This window comes from Lepidothrix coronata, unplaced genomic scaffold, assembly GCF_001604755.1.
Source record: "Lepidothrix coronata isolate B3197 unplaced genomic scaffold, Lepidothrix_coronata-1.0 Scaffold202, whole genome shotgun sequence".
Lineage (NCBI taxonomy): Eukaryota > Metazoa > Chordata > Aves > Passeriformes > Pipridae > Lepidothrix > Lepidothrix coronata.
This window is the reverse complement of record NW_016690382.1, coordinates 938992-958907: the sequence shown is the minus strand read 5'-3', so window position 1 is coordinate 958907 and position 19916 is coordinate 938992. Positions and strand designations below refer to the sequence as shown.

Below are 19916 nucleotides of genomic sequence, written 5' to 3'. Positions count from 1 at the left end.
AAATTGTCTTCTGATGGGTTTTACTACATATAATTAACAAGCTGATTAATTTATTTTCCTAAGGAACATTTCATAAAACTATGATTTGAGATCAGCCTGTCCCTCTGAATCCCCCTTGTCAATGCCTGTGTCAGTCACAGGTGAAAAGCCACCCAAACCTCCTTCCTCCTTGTCAAAATCAGTCACCTGGAGAGTGGAGCTTCAAAGAGCTTTCAGGAAAAAGATTAGCATGTAAATAAGACATACAAGCCTTCTGGGTTTGTGCAATACTTTGTTCCATGGGTTACTTCCTGGAACACGTGATTTTGTGTTATTTAAATGAGTTGTCAAGGATTCAGCAGTAAATGGTTGTAAGACAGGGGGCAGATAGTCCCACTGCCACTCAAAGATGCAGGTCCAAAAACAGTGGATCACACAAATACACTCCCCTATCAGCCAGCAGCTAAAAATTCAATTTAACTCATGACAGCAAGATACCACTCTGTGTAAAATTATTCCCAATTACTCCTATAAAACTCTCCCTTATAATTTTTAACTCCAATCAGTAGTCTTCTATGACATGTCTTGGAAGAGTATTTCAAAGAAAATCGTATTTCTTCTCTTAAACAATTCTGATTCTCCCTCACTCTTTTTCAGATACATAAGTCGTCATCCATTTCCCTAAATAATTCCTTTATGGTCTATTGCACCTTAAAGTATGACAACTTTTACTTTCTATTTTCCCCAGTCACACTATACATAATTTAGCTCTTTCACACTTCAAAAGAAATTTCCTCCAACTCTATTAAAAAGAAAATATTACTCTTCAGACAGCTTAAAATTCCCAGCATGCGAGTTGGCTGCTTTCTCGGCGTGAATAAAACTTAATGTCTTATTTAAAGATAACTCTGTTAATTAGTATTGACATTTCAGAGCCGAAGGGCAGCTTCCTTCCTTGCCAGTAGCACTGGTGTCACACTAGCAGTGTGAAACCCTTATGTAAGGGCCTCATTAAGCTCAGTCCCACCTTGCAAATGGCACTGGTTTTAAGAGCACTTCTGTGTGCTGTTCTATTCTCTTCATCTGAGCTGTGTGTGAGGAACCCTCTCAACACTACCCAGAATAACTTGATCTAGAATAACTTACACTATTTAGACTTCAGGATTTGTCTTTAAAATTCTAAATACAAGTAATCTACACATATGTATTTGTTATTTCCCAAAATAGTGGGTTTATTTCATCTCTCATCTCTATATTATACTACATCATTCTTTAGATCTCACAACTGAGTGATTCCTTTCTGTACATATAACTACATTTATAAAGTTTAATGTATTAGTTAATAACTTAATGTATTTGTTAATAATATATGTAGCAATAGCATCATACGAAGCTACACAAACATACACACATATATTACAGCATCTCTTCAAAGCACTTATTTCTTATTTCAACCTATTTTTTCAAATAATTACTTTTTTCACTTTCACTAACAATCTCTTACCCTATAGCTCCCAAATGAATTAAAAGAGATATCCAAAACGTTCAGTTTTCCACAGGTGGCAAAGGCAGACAAATTAATACTTTCAACTTTCAGGATTTTAAATTACAATTAAGATTTTCAAACATGCAAACAAACACGTTCCTTTGTTCCCTATTCAGAGTACATTACTAGTACAGAAATCAGAGTAGTTTGACCACCTGCAGTTTGATCATACTTCATGAAAGACTACATGTGTCTTTCTTCTTGTAATATTTTCTGACAAGTGAAGGCCATCCCAAGGAATAGATGCTTCCCTTCATATTGAGACTCATGGCTATGGATGAACATTCAGGTTGGCTTCACTGAGTCAACGTATATTAAATAACACATTTCCAGTGATCTTTCACATCCTGCAAAAACTTAGTAGTGTAACATGTTGCAAACAATGGGAAATTAAAGAAGATGAAGAAAAGTGAAAATAAGCACTGCCTCTAATCTTAATGGCATTGTTCTCAGTGTCTTTGTGTACAGGTTGAGAGCTTCCCAACAGTAGGCCTGGTTAGGCTTAAGGGGGAGGTTTGTACGTATCAAATAGTCTCAACATGTACCACACGCAAAGTTGAAGGGTCCCAAGGCTGCATTTTATTGTGCAGAATCCTTCAGGATCCATTTTTGTGATAATTTATTGGGATCAGTCACACCACCACCCTGCATGAGCAATTGGCTGTATTTATTCAGACTGCCTTATCTGAATAACACACCATGATTTGGCAAAGCTGCAAGCACAAGAAGCCAAAGTACAATTTAATAATTCTCAGCACATGGAATGTTGTACTATTAAAATGGACATATAATATTAGAAGATTCAGCTCTTAAAGTAATACACAAGTCAACAGTCACCATAGCAGCTTTGCAGCACCAAAACTTCCATGTTACACCAGAAGGACTCCCTAATTTTTTTTTAATGCTCTAAATCTACAGTCAGAACACTGGTCTGTTTTACAGAACAACTAGTTCAGAATTTGTCATCCGATTCCAAAACTTCAGTAGAACTCTGATTTGGTGATTGCAAAACCTCAGCTCACATAACAGTCTATTTACAATGTTCTGACAGAATTTGACAAAGTTAATAAAAATTTCCTTCATCATGTCATGATCCCTTTCTAGAAATACAAAAACATGCTTCCAACTGATTAAACCACGAATAAAAATCCAAAGGCATCTTCTATCAGCAATATGCTTGCACTTTCTATTTGTTGAGATCAAACAAAAGAAAATGGTCTCTGGGGTCTTTCCAGACCATTCTGGATTCAGCACTTCAAGTTTCAGTGGTGTTCTTAGCCAGGATTCCTGCATCAAGCAATAATACTGATGCAAACTTCTCAGCACAAGGGTAGGACTCCTTTGTTTACCCAGTACACTCCTAATCTGACCACGGGTAAATTTTCTCTTTTTCAGAAGACAGCTCGCAGTAATGCATACAATTAATGGTACAACACATTTTACTTTAACACCAACTGGACAATATCACCTCATGTGAACAGTCCAGCCACTCCAAGTACAGATTCCAATTATTACATGAGAACTAAGACTTTATGACACTTCCTACAAATGCTAATTAGCTGGTAGGTTAGGGCCCTCAGTCATGTAGCACTTCATCAATCACAAAGCCTAAACTATTAAAGATGGAAACTGTAACATTTTACATAAAAAGTTATGTTGCAAGTCAAAGTAGAATATTATATTAGCCCCCTCTAGCTGGTGTTCTTTTATGACAGTCCTCACAAAAGAATTTCCACAAGCTGTTGTCCTAATATGATCCAGGTCTACATTCTCTGCACTGCTCTTGTCTCAGCAGCTACTGTTTTCAACACCGAGACTCACACTTCAGAGCATATAACTGGTGGTTTTGCATACCTATAGATTCCTAAAGGACAAAATATACCAGTTATAGCAACTACACAAAAGAGAGAATTTGTGAACAAAAAGGGACATGAAAGAATCATCGCCACGTTCAGCACTTTTGCCCTTCAGCCTTCAACTCGACCATATTCATAGAACTTACACATTCCGCTACGAAATACATAAAGATTTCTGAGGTCTGCCCCTCTGCATGCTAAACTGACAGATATGAGGTGTAAGACTAGCCTTGCCAGGTTAAACAAGGCTATTAAAACAGCATACCCAACTTTACTGGCACTAAAATGGAAAAGTGGTGCCAAAGATTCTAAAAGAAAAGAAATATTAAGTAATATTGCACCTCTGACATTGACATAAGTTTATTATTACTCCATGCCAATCTACCTTGATCCAAATCCTCTAAACACATGCTGTTCCAGAGCTGGGCCTCCCTTAAGCCTGCAAATTATATTAAATAGTGTAGCAGTTTTTCAATTTGGTCAAAAATTACACCAAAACCACTGCATGGGAGGACAATGCTCTTTATCTAACTTTTTTCTGCAACGTACTGCCTGGTGCGTGTTCCTGTGCCATCCTGTGGGACTCAACACTGCTGTTTTGGTTTTGTTTCTTCCACACCTTTGATAGAGAGCCATCAACAGAACCTGTCCTGCCCTCCAAGTGTAACAGCTATCCAGAAAGGAGAAGGAACAGCTCCAGTTTCGAAAGGGAGCTTTTCAGAGTTTGGTTTGGTTTCCTTTGTATTTTTTTCACACAGCAGATAACAGTTAGGTACCTAAGAGAAAGACTAGAAATTGCATATTTCCAACCTACATATTCCTTCCTCCTGGGTTTCAGGTTATTACTGACAGAAATATTACCAAGCACTATATACAAATTCTTCCTTCTTCAATTACTTCAATACAACCATTAAAACAAATATTATTTTAGGCTGAGTGAAGTACTTCAGGCTGAGTGGAGAGAGATGTAGCCATCTATCTCGCATCAATAACTAAAGGCACTAACATAACTGGTTATTCATAAGTCCTCATATCAAAAGTAAATAAAAATACAAGGATGTAAAATTTAGCCCTACATAGAAAGAAGAAAACGGAGACAAGCACGATATTATTACAGTCAGAAGAATCTAATGCCTAGATAAAACTTACAAAGAACTGGAAGCACTTGCTACTTCCAGTTTTAAAGAATCATTTTACTACTAACTCTGATTTTGCACCTAGTTGTTAGCAGGATTTATTTATCTCATTGTACACTAGAGTTAATGAGGCTATAACATGTTTTACTCTATGATCTAGTGAGGAGAGAGGGTGCAGCTTGAGAGGGATTATTTCCATTAAGAGGCAGGTGCAAAAGTGGCAAGACCATCTGCATGCCCTAATAAAATAGCCATAATGTATTAAAACCAGAACAAAATATGTTATGCTGCATATTTCTGAGCACAAAGACATGACTGACAGTGCTGATAGCTCTGTGATTGGTTATTCATCACAAAATTTTTATCACTGTTTCCCTATTGATCCTCACATTCCCCATACTGATCCATTTCCTCAAGATCTAAGTACAAGAGAAATTGTAAATTGTTGGGTTGTTCGGGGTTTGGGGTTTTTTTTAGAATACAAACAAAGAGAAAAGACACATTCTGTTCTTCAAAATGCTCAAGCAATGTCCAGAACTAGTCAGCATTCAGCACAGGATAAAAGCCCTGAAGTTTTCTATCTTTTACATCATAAACATTGCTAAAAAGGCAAAGTGGATGGGTACTTATATCCCAGTTTTGATAGGCTTTATTTCCCAGGCCTGAAAAAGCAGTCTTCTCAGTTTCTGGAAAATAAGGCCTTGGCTTTTTTTAATTCTGTACTTAAGCAATTGCAGACAGAAGCACAGCTAGACCATGTGAACCCTACATGAATCCTGGAGGAAAACCACAGTAACATGAACTACCTACATAATAATAGAGTAAAGAGGAGCAGACATTCTTTGAGTGGCTGTAAAAGGAGGGCAGAAGTAATAGTAAAATATATTTGATGCCAGGAACTTTTTCTCCATTTATCTGTATGTTCACAAGGGCATCTACACATGGTAAAGAGTGACAGGACACACAGAACATACCTGGTAGCATAAATGTTTTTGTGAGTGTGAGAAAAAGGATATGGAAATAAATGCTCTACTACTGTATTTAGAACCCTTGCAGAGCTGCCTTCACAGGAAATTCCCTCTCTGCTCCCCCAGGTGGAAACTATAATGACTGAACCCAACTTCCCAAAGAGAGAAAATGCAGTTAGTTAGATTTGTGGAAAATTAGAAATACGACTACTTGACTCTTTGGAGGGAGCCACCCTTCTTAATGTCTTTAGCTCACAGGAAAAACAGAAAACTGACTTAATTTAGGTTCCTTCCCCACTCCCCTCCTCTTTCCAACACCCCCCACCTCCCATTTAAAAAAAAAAAAAAGTCTTTAGGCTAAAAACAGAGTATCCTGATCTTTTACCACACCCAGAATCAGTGTTCATAAGGATAACTGAATCCCTCATGTTGAGGAACAAGAAGTTTTATCAGGATTTTTAGGACTTTCATTTAACTCCAACAATTTTGTGACAACTTCAGCACCTAATATTTTTGTGATATAATATAAATAAGATATAATACTATAAAAATGTTTCCATGGATAACAGTAACACATTTTATACTAGAGAACTACTTGACTACTACAGATTTCCTGCATTTTTAACATATTAAAAGTAATACCTTATAAGAAATAAATGTATTCCCTTTAAATGTGTCTCAAAAGTTTTACAACGTATCCTTTCATCAGTGATCTTACCTTTTTTTGAAGGACATTAATTTTTCTTTCTTTTACTTCCAACATGTCTTTCATATCTCGAATTTCTCCAGCAAGGGTTCCTTTCTCTTCTGTGAGGTCTTGAAGTTGTTTTGTTTTTTTATTCAGAAAGGTTTCTTTTTCTTCCAGTCGTAACCGCAAGGCATCAACCTACAGTAAGTAAATCAAACATATTTAGGTTTTAGTTTTAGTTCTAATTCTCTTTTTTTCCTTCACTTAAGAAGTGCATTATTTTTTTTCTATGTCGATTTTCCAAATTCATCTCAGACTAAGAGACTCTTTTACTTGTTACACTTTTCTCCATTGTGAATTGCACAAGTCTCTTAACAAACAGATCTGACTGTACCTCTCTGTAGTAAGCACAAATCCCTGTCAAACAAAATAAGGGGTATTCCAGCAATTTTCCTAAGCAAAATGTTCTATATACATAACTGGAGGGTTTTTTTCTTTAGAAACACGAAAAAGGAAAAAAAATCCAAAGAATTCTAACAAGCCCAGAGAGTGTAAGCACTCTCGATATTCTCATTTCTTGCTGTGTAAATGCTCAAGTATGCAATTTTATTGTTCTCTTAATGCAATTCTAACAGTAATAAAATAGCAGACAATTCATTAAAGAAACAGAATATGTTTGGATTTAACCATCAGTACTGCAGGAATCACACCTTACATGTATTGGTCCCTTCAGGAATTCCACTAAATCATACCTGCTTCCACATTCTGGTTCAGAAAAGCAGTTACAAATGAATTGCCCAGCAGCTCTCAGCATAAAATAATGGGGGGATTTGGGGAGCAAAGAACAGGTTTTATGTAAAGTTTCTCAAAACCAAAAGACGCTTTTTCTTTTCTATGTGAGCATCATATTAGTCAAAGCTCATTCGTAAATAAAATAACACAAGAAACCATTGTATACCCAGGAAACTGGGTCAGCACTATTAAACATCTTGCGAAGTAGAGAACTAAGATAAATCATTTATTATTACAAAGACAGGTTTCCTTGAACAGAGGCTTCTTCTGCAGCTCTGGACCATGAGGTGTTCACATTAAGTGGACTCACAGGCTTGTTTTAGCTCCAAGGTACACCACTGGGAAGACAAGGTTTGGGTTGAAAATATACGACGTGGCAACCTAGAATAATTCTCCATATACAAGAGAGCTGCAGGAAGTCAGGCAAGTGAGAAATTTTAGATTCAATAATCCAAATTTTAAACACACAAATGGTAGAAAATAAAGAATAAGAGCTTAAAGTTTTCATTACCTAGAAATTCATAAGGTTAATTCATAATAAAAAGCTAGATAGTAGTAACTGAAAGGGCATAAATGTTGGCTTCACATTTTTAAGTTCTGCAGTTGGAATAGTCAGAAAGGTTCTTATTTATTTCAAGGGTCTAATCTAGTAAGCCATTTTCCCCCTAGTTAATCAGAATATTAGCAAAGTACAAAACAATCAGCAGATCTATATTTATTTACATTCTGAGTTTTGTAATGCTAAATTTACTCAAAGTAAAAGTCTTTGCAATGCCATTTTAAAGCTTGGTTTGGGACTAATTTAGATGATCTATTGGATCTCAAAATGCATGTTTTTCCTGCTCTTAAAATGGCTCATTGCCTTTCTATACACTGGAAAAAAGATTTATACTCTACTGGATTTATTTTATTTTTAAGACTATTTTTTACAATATTACAGTAATAGGATCTCTCAGTTTGTAAGCAGTGTGCAGTATGGGATCCAAAGATGACTTTTTGAATTGGAAACCAAGAAACAGTAGTAGCAGCAAACTTTCAGACCTCTTTTAATAAACATTAAAGACCTCATCTGAAACTCATTACCACGTCTTCTTTATACTTAATCACTTATTTGCTTCATGTCTGAAAGCAATCCCTTAAGTCAAATCAGAAAAATCTCTGTTGGGCCTTTAAGCTGCAGCTGAGGAGCTCGTCATAACATTGCAGCGGGAGCTCCGAGAGCGGTTCCTCTTCAGTCAGGCTCTGCAAGTCTCATTTTCCAACTGCCACGAGGCAGAAGCTTTAATGCTTCAAGTCAAGGGGAGTTGAAGGTGATTAGATGGATAAACAAAGCACTGATACCGTTCCCCAGTGACTGGGATAACACATGTGCTGATACAGCTCTGCTGGGCTCGGCTGAGCCGGGCAGTTGCTGAGTCAATAATCTTTTCTTCCCTACCCATCCAGTCCCCAGTCAAAGGGCTGAGCAGACAATTCTCACTCTTCTTCGCAAACTTCTTCACACACACCCTGCCATCATTACATCACTACATTCAACTTGGAAATGGGGATTTTAGGCATTCAAACTCGGGAGCACAAGAAGGAGGATTGAGACAATGAATAAATGGCTCTGAATTCCCAGTCTGAGTGACAACAACCTGTGTGGGAAACAGGAGCAGAGCCCTGTCCACTCCAGTTTCTCAGGCCCCAATCTTGCCTTCACACAATAGTTAATTAAACAGCACCACATAACTAAACCTTTCTGCTTTTTCTCTCACCACCAGCCAGCTCATAGCACGACCAATACATTATTTCTATTCCTTACACAAAGACACAAATTCACCCTGGAGGGACAAGAGAAAGTGTATGGTGGTTTTCTTTCACACCAAAAAGAAACACATGTGGAACTGCAGCAGAGCCCATTATTCCTTTCACTGGTTAGCATTCAGGTCATCCACATGAAAACTTTTAAGTCAGTCCAAGGGTTGCAACCTTGACTGTGCCACAGAGCACCAGGTACCCACCCAGTATCTCAGAATTGTCTGGACTGACTCTAAATGCAGAAACAGACTGTTTTCTTGTTAATGTTAGAAATAGATTACTCCACACACCTTCATGTAAATAGTTCACACTTTAGATCAGTTTTTTCAGCTCCGTGGTAACTTTGCAACAGTTTACTAATATGTTTGAGGTGAATTGCATTCTTCCAGAAGTTGCATATGGACTTAAGGTCTGAATATATTCAGATATAAGTGGTATAACTTCTGCCTAGAACTCCAGTCCCTACCAGAGACTGCTCTTAATATAAGACTACCTTGGTTTTCATTTAAGAATTCAATTCTAGCCTTGGTAGCTTCAAATAAAAGCTTTAAAGCATGACTGAAGTGCAGCTTCAATTGCACTGAGAATCTCAGCCAGAGAATCTCAATCCCATCAACCCCAGTTCACACAAGGACAGTACAACCATTGGGACAGAAGGAGTTCAGCATGTCCAGCACAGCCTTCGGTGGCAGAAAAGCATCTGCCAAATACATACCTATTTTCTTATATCTCCTCACCTTGAGACTGTTACAGCAGAGCACTTTAATTCAGAAATCCACCTACATAATGAAGTTCACGTATTTTGATAGAATAGGTACATCATCCCCCAGACTACCACTGACAGCAAGGAGCCATTCTGAAAGCAGTGCTCTACGTGAGTTTTCGGAGGCAGAACTCTGAGCCAGTGCCAGTCTGGGAGAGTGAAAGGGAACCTGTACTGTGTGTGGTCTTGGGTGTACAGATTTATTTTCTATCCATGGGAATGCAATGTGGAGGTTTAAGAGAGCGTCGGTTATGTCAGTCATTTTCTCCTTCCCTGAATTCTTCTTTCTGCCTCTAGTAATCGTGAAACAAGACTTTTGCATTCCCCATAATATGAAATAAAACTACCTCAGCCTGAACTGCAGGCGACCTTATCCTATCTGCTCTGCACTAAGCACGTATGACATCATTTCATAAGTCAAATATGAACCTCCAGATGGTATAAAACCAAAAAGCTGTTAAATCAGTTCCTCATCTCGTGGACGAAAAGAAGCAAAATATACTACTTCATTTGTAGCCAGGATGAATTTGCCAAAATTAGAAATTATCTCTTCCCTGAAAATGGTTCTGTGTAATCATATCTCCGAAATAATGAAACAATGAGGTAGTCAGATGGAGCATGCCAGTACACTATGAGAAATTTCTGCAATTTGGTTACTCCTTTTACATTTAAGGCACTTTAAATATGATCTGAAAGGAAATTAAATATGGGTCATTTTACAGCATCAGATATATATTTTTTATATTTGAAAGGATAAGGATTTCTGGTACACAAAACCCCTCTCTTTGGCTTTTCACTCAACACTATGTAATTTTAAGAGTCCTTGACTTATTTTTCTCAAGCTTTGGCAGTATATTTACTAGTAAAACTTGGCAGTCTGAAGAACATCATCATTTTCCAGAAAAATAAAGCAAAACCAGATCTGATAGCTAATACATAGAATGTTTCAAAGACCTCTTCCCAAGTAAATTGCTTTTTAATTTTGTCTAACTTCTTTTTCCTCAGCAACCACTTATTTCAACTATTTAACACAATAAACTCTGTCACTTGCTCTGGAAATATACAACATACTGCAAAAATTTAAAAATGGGTTATACTTTAGGAAAAAAAAGTTCATGTAAGTGGCAAAAATTGCCAAATTCAAAGTCAAACTTTATTAATCTTCATGTCATCACCCGCCACTCACTACCAGCTCCAGTAGTGACTATTTCTTGAAGTTCCTTTCTGTTAACTGTTTAACTTATATGCCATATTACATATATCACTCATAAAAGTGGGTTTAATGCTATGGAGTTCCATGAGGAAGTAAAACATGAAGAAGCACTACTGTGTTTCACTGTTAAGAATTACTTATTTTACCATCATAAATACATCCATTTAAAGCAAATATTTTACTGTATTTCTTTAAAACTGACTCTGAACTTACTACTGAAGTACTAAGTGTACTGTAGTACCACACCTGGAGCGATGAGAAGGCAAAACTGTAACCCACTGTCAGCTTCCCTCCTGACCCCACCTCTGTTCCAGCACACGCCGCAACCAAACTCTGCCACTGTATCAAGATTCCATCTTCTCCCCTTTTGTATCATCATTCCCCCCCTTCCTGGTGACCACTAGAGGCTCCACAGGGTTGCTGACACTTTCTGTGCTGTTATTTGCTCTCTTAGTGTATTATGCAGCCACCTTTGCAGGAAAAGCTTCTGTTAATAAAAATAACAGATTTCCATTAAAGGTCTTAGTGCCTGTATTTATACATGCCCGTATACCTGGGGAAATGTAATATTTGAAGTTATTATTATGAAAACCAATTTAAACCAAAAATAAAAGATCTGTCACTCCAATTTTCCACACAGGAGTACTTAGTTGTTACTGCAGAGAGCATATTGTCACATGGGTCCTTTTGCAAATATGAGAACTGAGCTACAAGTACAGAAAGGATATCATGGGTCTCTACTGTACTCTCCACTTCAGAGTTACTAAAAAAAAAAAAAAAAAATCTCATATTTGTCCCTCATTTTTCAGTCTGATGTGATAAAAATTATATTTTTCAAAGCAATGGCTGTACCTACCAATCCATAGTATAATACATTCATTTCTTTCAAAAACGCCTCATGTATGTAAAATTCAAGGCAGAAAAAGCAGAACATGTCCACATTTTGAAGCTATAGAAACCTGAATTTTGTCAAAATTGATATGCTTTATATTCTTTTCCAAACTGAAACTTTAGTGAGTTAGCTGGCACTTCACTTTGCAAAGTGAAAAGCATTTCATTTCACTTTCAAGCATTATTTCAACAACATTCTCATTCCTCTACTACTGTGAGTATTATGGTTGCTCTAGTTTACATTTTAATTCAGATGAGTTTACAGGCTTTATATTCTTTAAAGGATAATCTATTTTACTGACACAAGGAGAGGCGTTTAGAGCAGTTGAGTACATCGCAGTCCAGAGGAACAGCCAGTGAACAACATGAGGTGTTTTACAAACACAGGACAGTGTTGCCTGTTCACATCAGGAGAACAAACTCAGACCACTTCCCTTATAGAATCCCTGTCACAAGCTCTTGCAGTCCTTCTGTACGAGGCTGGGAGAAGCACCTGACTGTGTGATGCCTCAAATGCACCTTACTCAATCCTTGAAAGATGGCACCTCCAGGTTCCATAAACCTGCCAGCCTCCATCCCTGACAGCTTTGCCAGTAACCATCTCGACTAATTTATCTTTATTTTTCTTACATTATTTTTTATGCACCAGTCCAGATTATGTTGCTCTTTAAAAGAGATAAACTGACTGTCAAACTACACTAGAAAAGGTTTCAGCTGAACCAAAGATTGTTACCAAGATATAAATGGCTCCCTCAGGCAGTATGAAGCTTGTCCTTGTGGAACATCACATGCCGCAAGGAATTCTGATCATGTGTAGTTTATCAATGCAGCCAACTGCCTAACAGCTGTTTTATTCAAATTTATATCTTTGCCTACTCCTACCACTAAAATTAGGTCGTTTAAAGCAACTAGCCCAAAGTTCAGAATTTCATACTCAGTTTAGTTCAAGCAAATTTTGGAAAACGCATGGGAATTATAACTCATGTGCCAATACTCAGAGTTTTTGTTAATAAAACTTCCAACACTAACCTTACCTCATTGAACTTACCTCACTGATTTTTATGCTCACTATAAAACTATAGCTGTCATAATACTTTTGAATTACTGCAAAAGGAAGTCAGTTATTCCAGAGTCAATGTTATTTAGCAACATAATGATAGTTATAAATTCAAAATACTAAAAACCAATTTACAAAACTATCCATCTTGGAAGCTTTTAACTTTTGAAATTTCTGTCTCCAAAAACATTCATATTTTATTATACTGTAACAGATTAATAGAAAGTAAAATAAAATAGGCCACAATGTTCTTTTTTAAAGTCATGCCAATGCATTTAACTGCTTCATGAAAAATAAATATGTAAAATTCCATAACAGTGTAAGAATCATCAGTAAATAACCATTAGCTTTATATACGGTCAAAACAGACTTTTTGCATAAACTGTGATTTCTCGATTTAATTCTTTTTTACTAGTAGGAGTCACTTATTACAAATAGTTGACACAGCAGTGAATGTGGGATTTTCAAAAAGTGTATTTTAGGTTTGTAATCCACTCAGAACATTCAAACAAAGGAGGTGCCTGTAGGTGAAACCTGTCTCCAGCTGAGCTAGAGAGCCTGTGTCACACTCAGAGGGGTGAGCTGTATCCTCGGCCTCCCTCTCAAATTCATGGTTTGACTGAGACCCATCTCTTGGAAGACAATCTGATGATTCACCCTGTTCTGCAACTGGAACACCTGTTTGTGCCACCCACTTGTTTATCAGACATTCCTACACATCAGTAGCTCCAGCTGGAATTAGTTTGACTACAACCTTATCTTCCAGAATCTACAGCCAGCTCATAAAAAGAGCAACATAAAACAGTTTGGGCAATATTTTTCTTTTATTCATAAGAACACTGTAAACAGAGAAGGTTAAAACTACAAGCTAAACATATATTGCTTATTTTAAATACAACACAGCATTTTCTCCAAGAAAAATGCCAGTTTGGCTCTTGTATCTCTCCTGTCCACATTCTTCCAGAAACCAAGTTATAGACCTTTCTCTCGAAAACTGCTGCATTTTTTTAGAGTGTGAATAAACCTCTAACTACTTCTTAGAACTACTTACTCTAATTAAAAAATTCACCTCTAAAATTTTCTGAACTCAAATTGTTGAACCACCAGGCTGTGACATGTAAATAATACTAAATGATGAAATAGCATATAAGCTACAAGATTCTGAGCACTGACTGACAAGCCTATTTTGTAAAAATTAAAATAATTTTTTAGAAATGTTTTAGAGTCTGGTCAGATTAACCCATGTAAACAATCATTCACCTCAGAGTTGGAAATTACTACTTCTTAGTGAATATATCACAGCCAACAGAAGGAGGAATGTCACCAGTTCACTACAGTGATAAGCAAAATTAATTGACTGCAATGATCCCTGCACATGAAACCACAATGCAAAGATAGATTTGAGCCTTTTTTGCACCATTACAAGGTTCTTTCACTTTCCTGATTATTCCTCTCACCCTCCTCTTCACCTCTGCTATCCTAAATGAATCTTACTTGAACCTGTGTGACTGCATTTCACATGAGATCTCACAGACAACATAAAAATATTGCCCATCTGTAACAGAAATCTCTCTCCTGATACATTCTAGGATCAGATTTTCCACAGCCATGTTTTATTGGTGGCTAACAGCAAAACTCTAACACACTATTACTGCCTTTACCTCGAGCTTTACATTACAGAAGTTGTAGGATTTTTTGTTCTCGGGGCATAACCCTGCCTTTTGTATTACCACATCTCATCCATTTTTCTCACTTCAGAATTCAGGATCATCCAGATCTCAGTCTCACTTGTGACTCCAATCTGTGCACTTCCATGTGCGTGCTCCCAAAGTCTGGCACAAGTTGAGTGATAGAAATACTAAATAAGCCTCATCACAATACCAAGCCTTGAGATGCTTCAACAATAATTATCCTCAACCTGGTCCTTCCTTGTCCTGCTCTCTACACTGTTTCTCTCTTAGCCAATATTTTACCAATTCTACTCTTGGGCTGAAGCATCTCCCACCTAAAATATCTGAACACAATGTGGCAAGAAAAGCCCTACTGAGATTCAGCTAAATGAGACATTATGTGTGTTTGTTGTTTAAAGATTAGCAGTCTTCTCAAAGAAAGACACTGCCTTAACCTAATTTAGTTGATTTCATAGCCAAAAAGGATGCACAGTGGCCCTCTAAAAATGGCTAAATGAAAAGGGTTTTTTCCATACCAGACAAATAATCTTTTATAGCAAGCCCAAAGGGAGATTGTCAGAATAAGGTATGTTTTTACTTTAGACATAAACGAATTTTTACTATTTGTTTCAAGCTTGCTATGCAGTCTGGAGATGGGAGTAGTAAAATTCAAATCTAAATCCTACGTTACCAATGAAATTGCAAACTTTGGATTTTGTTCCAAAAATATCACCAGAATTCCTGCTTTTTCAACTGATTGTGTTCAAAAGACTTCTGTTGAAAGTTTCTGTACTTGAAAGTATGTCTTTGAAATACTTCTAGGATTGAATCTTCTAGGATTTCAACCCTTTCAACTGAGGTTATCCTTAAATATAAAGATATAAACAACTGTGGAAACGATTTTGTTAACATGCCATAGAAAACATGGAAGAAACATTCATTTAAAAAAATGTTTACTACTTAATCATTCTCAATATTCTCTTTAGTCTATATAGTATATATATTTCATGTATATTCTTTTTAGCCTATATATAAATATTTAGTGCATATATAGAGAGGTCTATGCATATTCGTGTATAAACGAAATATTACTGCTAAAAAAATGAGGGTATAAATAATTTAAGAGAGAAGTAGAGGCTACATGAAAGCAGATTTACTAGTCATGGAAATGAAACCTGAGTATGAAAATTCACTTCCCAATCTCTGACAGCTGACATTAACATGGAGCCTTATAAATCTGCCCTTTAAGAATATTCTAAAAGTAAATAAATAAATAAAGCAACTACCATTCCTCATCTGTTTTTCTTTTCCTGGAAAGCATTCTGAAAGTAATCTTTTTCCCAGACATAGATAATTCTGCACATGGGTGAAATTCTGCTCCTTTTTTCAATCTCCTCAAAAGATTGGGAAAATAAAGATAGATTTCGAGAAAGAGGACAATGCCAGCACACAAAAACAATCTTAATTGAAGTTTAGCATAGATTGACTATATAGGACCCTGCACTATGCAAATTTAATTATATTTATCAAAATATAAGAGTATTACAATACCATCTCAAGCAGAAGAAAAGCAAAAAAATGAAACCAAAAACACCCAAGAAAACTCCCACCCAGTAAGTTATAAAAGACATGTTAAAGAACTGCTAGTATTTCTCTCTGTAGCTGTCAAGCTGTCTTAAACAATTTAATTTCCAAGTACCCCTTTAGTAAGGAAGTTTTTTAAGAAGTGAAGAGCCAGTAGCAAATAACAGCAACTACAGACAATTTAATGAATTTATTAAATATACATCTACCTTAACACTGCATTACAACAGCATATCTTTGAATACAGAGGTGTATTATCCTCTTTGATTTCACTCTGCAAAAACCAGGGGATTTTTAGGCCAATCATTCCTGAAAATTAAATCTAGGACAGGAAAGTCAGCCTTTGTTCTTCCTGCATATATTATACCCCCAGTAATACCTCTGCAGGCTGTCTGTAAATTGTGCAGATGCAATTAAGTGCCTCTGTAACTGAAACTTTCTAAACCCTTGTATTATTTATGCAAGAAGAAATATAACCCTCTACCTTCATTCATCTCTGTACTGGATTGCAAGACCTAACAGAGGAGTAAAAAAGTTTTTTGCTGAATTATGTATATAGATGTGATTTTTAATGTCAACAAAGAATGAAACTGATAGCACAGGGATAAAATAAAATAGTCCCCATACATTCTTGTGTTTATTTACATATAAGTACAAAATTATATATTTTATATACATGGGTATATAAATATTTAATTTTTTTCAGCCACTGAAATTGTACCATTAAGTGTGCCCTCACCTGGCTGAGTTTCCATTTTTAACATCTTAATTCCAAGACTCTGTATAAAGATCTAAACTGGCATCATTATTTTAGGAACATGTATGACTAAATGACTTTAAGGAATAAAAAAAGGCTTCGACCCTAATGCAGGCATCCTGTATCAAAAACCTTTAAAAGTGTACAAAAGACTGACTTCAAGTAATCTCACTCTTCAATAGAATCTATTGCTTGGCATAACACTAAGGGTTCTTCTTCAACATAATTTCTGGCTACAATTGATGACAGCAAATAATGCAAGTTTTATATATGAATATGTTTCCTGTGAACGAGATAACATTAAGCATCCAAGGAATACAAAGAAGCACTTAATTAGCCTCGAGGTCACATCTATATAAATTATTAAGCCACTGAAAAAGAGAAACCTATGAAACAAAGACAGGATTGTCAGTTTGCAAAGAGTACAGTCCTACAAAAAGGAAATTCAGATGGCATCATATATCAAAACCCAATATACAGAATATAGCCTTTAAATAACAGTAGCAGCCTTTCCCTGGTCCATTTTTTAACACTGGGTTGCAATCCTCAACACTGGCCTAAAATTTACTTGTCTTATTTAGAAAGAAATTTATTCAGGATTTCTCTCAAGCACATCACTGGTTGAGAGAGCAAGTCAGACTATTGTACATCACACAGAAGTTCTAGTCTTTCTCTTCCAGCTTTTAAAGCCAGGTGCCTGATTATGACACTACACCAAATATCTTTGAACTGTTTAATTTACTAACACAGTTAAAGGAAAAGAAAAAACAAAATCCTAAATACGTAATTGATAAAGCAGCATATTTTCCTTAATTAATTTTCTCGACGTTTACAATATCTATACTAATTCTCTGTAACTAGATATGTTCTGGATCCATTCTCAGAGAGTCTGTGTAGAATAAACATTTGAAACATCTTAAAGACTAACTAAAACCATCTTTGCACTACACTGCAAGGCAAATGATTTTTGGATGGTTTGCATTTTTATGCTAAATAGTCCAGCTGCAATTGATAAAAACCAATCAAGCTAATTTAAGTCAATCATGTCCAGGAGGTTCTCATCACTTGTGTAAAAATGCTCTCACACTCACTTTAAGACTTGACCACAGCAAGTACCTCCCCCCCACTCAAATTTCGATATCTTAAAGTTCCTTCTGCATCTTATGCAACAAAGAAAAGAAAATGGAATTCTTATGGAATGAGAATCTTTCTAGTTTTACACTGCAAATCAAACTGCAATGTCTCATTTGAATAGAAACTCAGGTTGTTGGTACCACTTGAGCACAAATATGATTTATCACAATACAGCAACACTGTACCTTTAGTGTATGTCAAGGCATCAGGTCAAAGGCAAAGTAAACTTCTAGCACTCAAAATGCACAACTGTTACCCTCTAATACATAATCTGGATTGCATTACTGAAATCATAACATATGCCTTGAATTTATTATTCTGATTTATCAATATGGCACGTCACAGCTGCCATCCCGAGTTCTCTCTCAGCTGCTGCATCTGACATCTTAAATGATGACTGTTTATACTTTAAAATTTTGCATTAACTATTGCCACTACATTTTAAGCCTATGAAACTATAACAACCATGCAAGAACTCTTTCCTAGTTGGGGAAAATCCAACATAACGGATCTGAATTCTGTTATGATTGTTACCCATTTGGCCAACCCCCACGTGCATGTGACTGCAGACACTTTTCAGCCAGCAAAAAAATAATTAAATAAATACAGGGAGGCCCTGAACTTCAAAGTATGCCATGTCTTTTTTCCTGTTCCCTACAAGATGGCTATGGGGTTTAGAACAGTAACTGGAGATGGAAGCAGAGAACCACATAACCATGCCCTGGATGTCTTTCTCCTTCACAAAGAGGAGGAACAAGGTGCTATGAGAACGACTTAAACTGCTGGCATGGTTTCTTTTCATGTTCTCTTTGAGCAGCTGCTCACCAAACCATTTGCTCACTGTTCCCACAGAAGCAAACAAGAAAAATACAAAAGCATCAAGAAAATCCATCTACCAGTAATCCTGCAATTGGCCAAGACAAAGTTTGAAAAACACACCCTCGTCTTCAAATCATACAAACTGCATCTATCTTCATGGAGATAAATAAGATATAATCATTGAAATAATTTTCCCAATAATTTTTGTTCTGTGGTTGACATAAAGATTTTCGTTGGATAGAAAGGTTCTCTTTTTTACTGGCAGACTACTATGCATTTTTTTAAATACACTGAACTGTTAAGTACCACATCAAAATCAAATTGTTTATCTTAGAACTGTAAGTGGATAATAATTCTTGGACTTATGTATTGATATGACTAATAGTAACTACTGGAATTAAAAACACATTGCCACTCTGAACTCATGTTCTAGAAATCATCCTTTTGGTTGTGCATCAGAACATGAAATTCTCACAACAGCTAAAGCAGCAGAAAACAAAGCCAGTCAACTGGAGGAACCCCCTTCCTTGTCTGTCATACATTTGGAAATGGCTTCCAGGATTATTCCTTCCTTAGTTTGACCTCCCAAGGATCAATGTGAGGATACCAGCCCCCCTGAATCCTCCTTCTTGCCTTTCATAGAGTTAAGAACGAGACTGGCTTTCTTCAGTTCCCAGAAAGTTCTCCTTACTACCACGACTTCCCAAAGGTAACTCACACAATGCCAGCAGCACTTGTAGGTGCTTTCCAGCAAGGCCAAACGACTTTTATGTGTCCAGTTTCTTTAAATATTCCCTGACCTGCTCCCCCGCCATCAAAGATAAGTTTACCTTGGCTTTAGCATTGGTTTCAGAGACCTGGGATTGCTGAAGGATAGTCTTACCAGTAATGATCAAAGTGAAGAAGGCATTCTCTATCTCCTTCAGGATCAGATCTCCACTCCCATTCATCAGTGAGCCCAGACTCCTCCTAATCTGCTATTGATGTACCTGTAGAAATCTTTCTTGTTGCCCTTCACCTCTCTTGCTATATTCGAGCCCAGATGGGTTTTGGCTTTCTTAGCCCTAAACTTGCATGCTCAGACAGGGTATCCCTATTCCTCCTATGTCACTTGTGCCTGCTCCCACCCCCTGTATCACTCCTTTTTATTTAACTTCATGGAATGGAGCTGATTTCAAGTCATGCAAAGCTGATCATTTATAAAAATGCATGGTACCAAAACATTTGCATCTATTTTAAACCCTTCTTTGTCCAGGAAAAATA

General features: G+C 36.6%; 1 protein-coding gene across 1 annotated transcript in view; it reads right to left on the bottom strand.

Moving 5' to 3' along the window:
* Positions 1-19916, bottom strand: part of ERC2 (ELKS/RAB6-interacting/CAST family member 2) — a 436730-nt gene that overhangs the window by 298238 nt on the left and 118576 nt on the right. Inside the window, 1 exon segment of the mRNA XM_017832458.1 lies at positions 6204-6371. Coding sequence (XP_017687947.1) covers positions 6204-6371 — 168 coding nt within the window.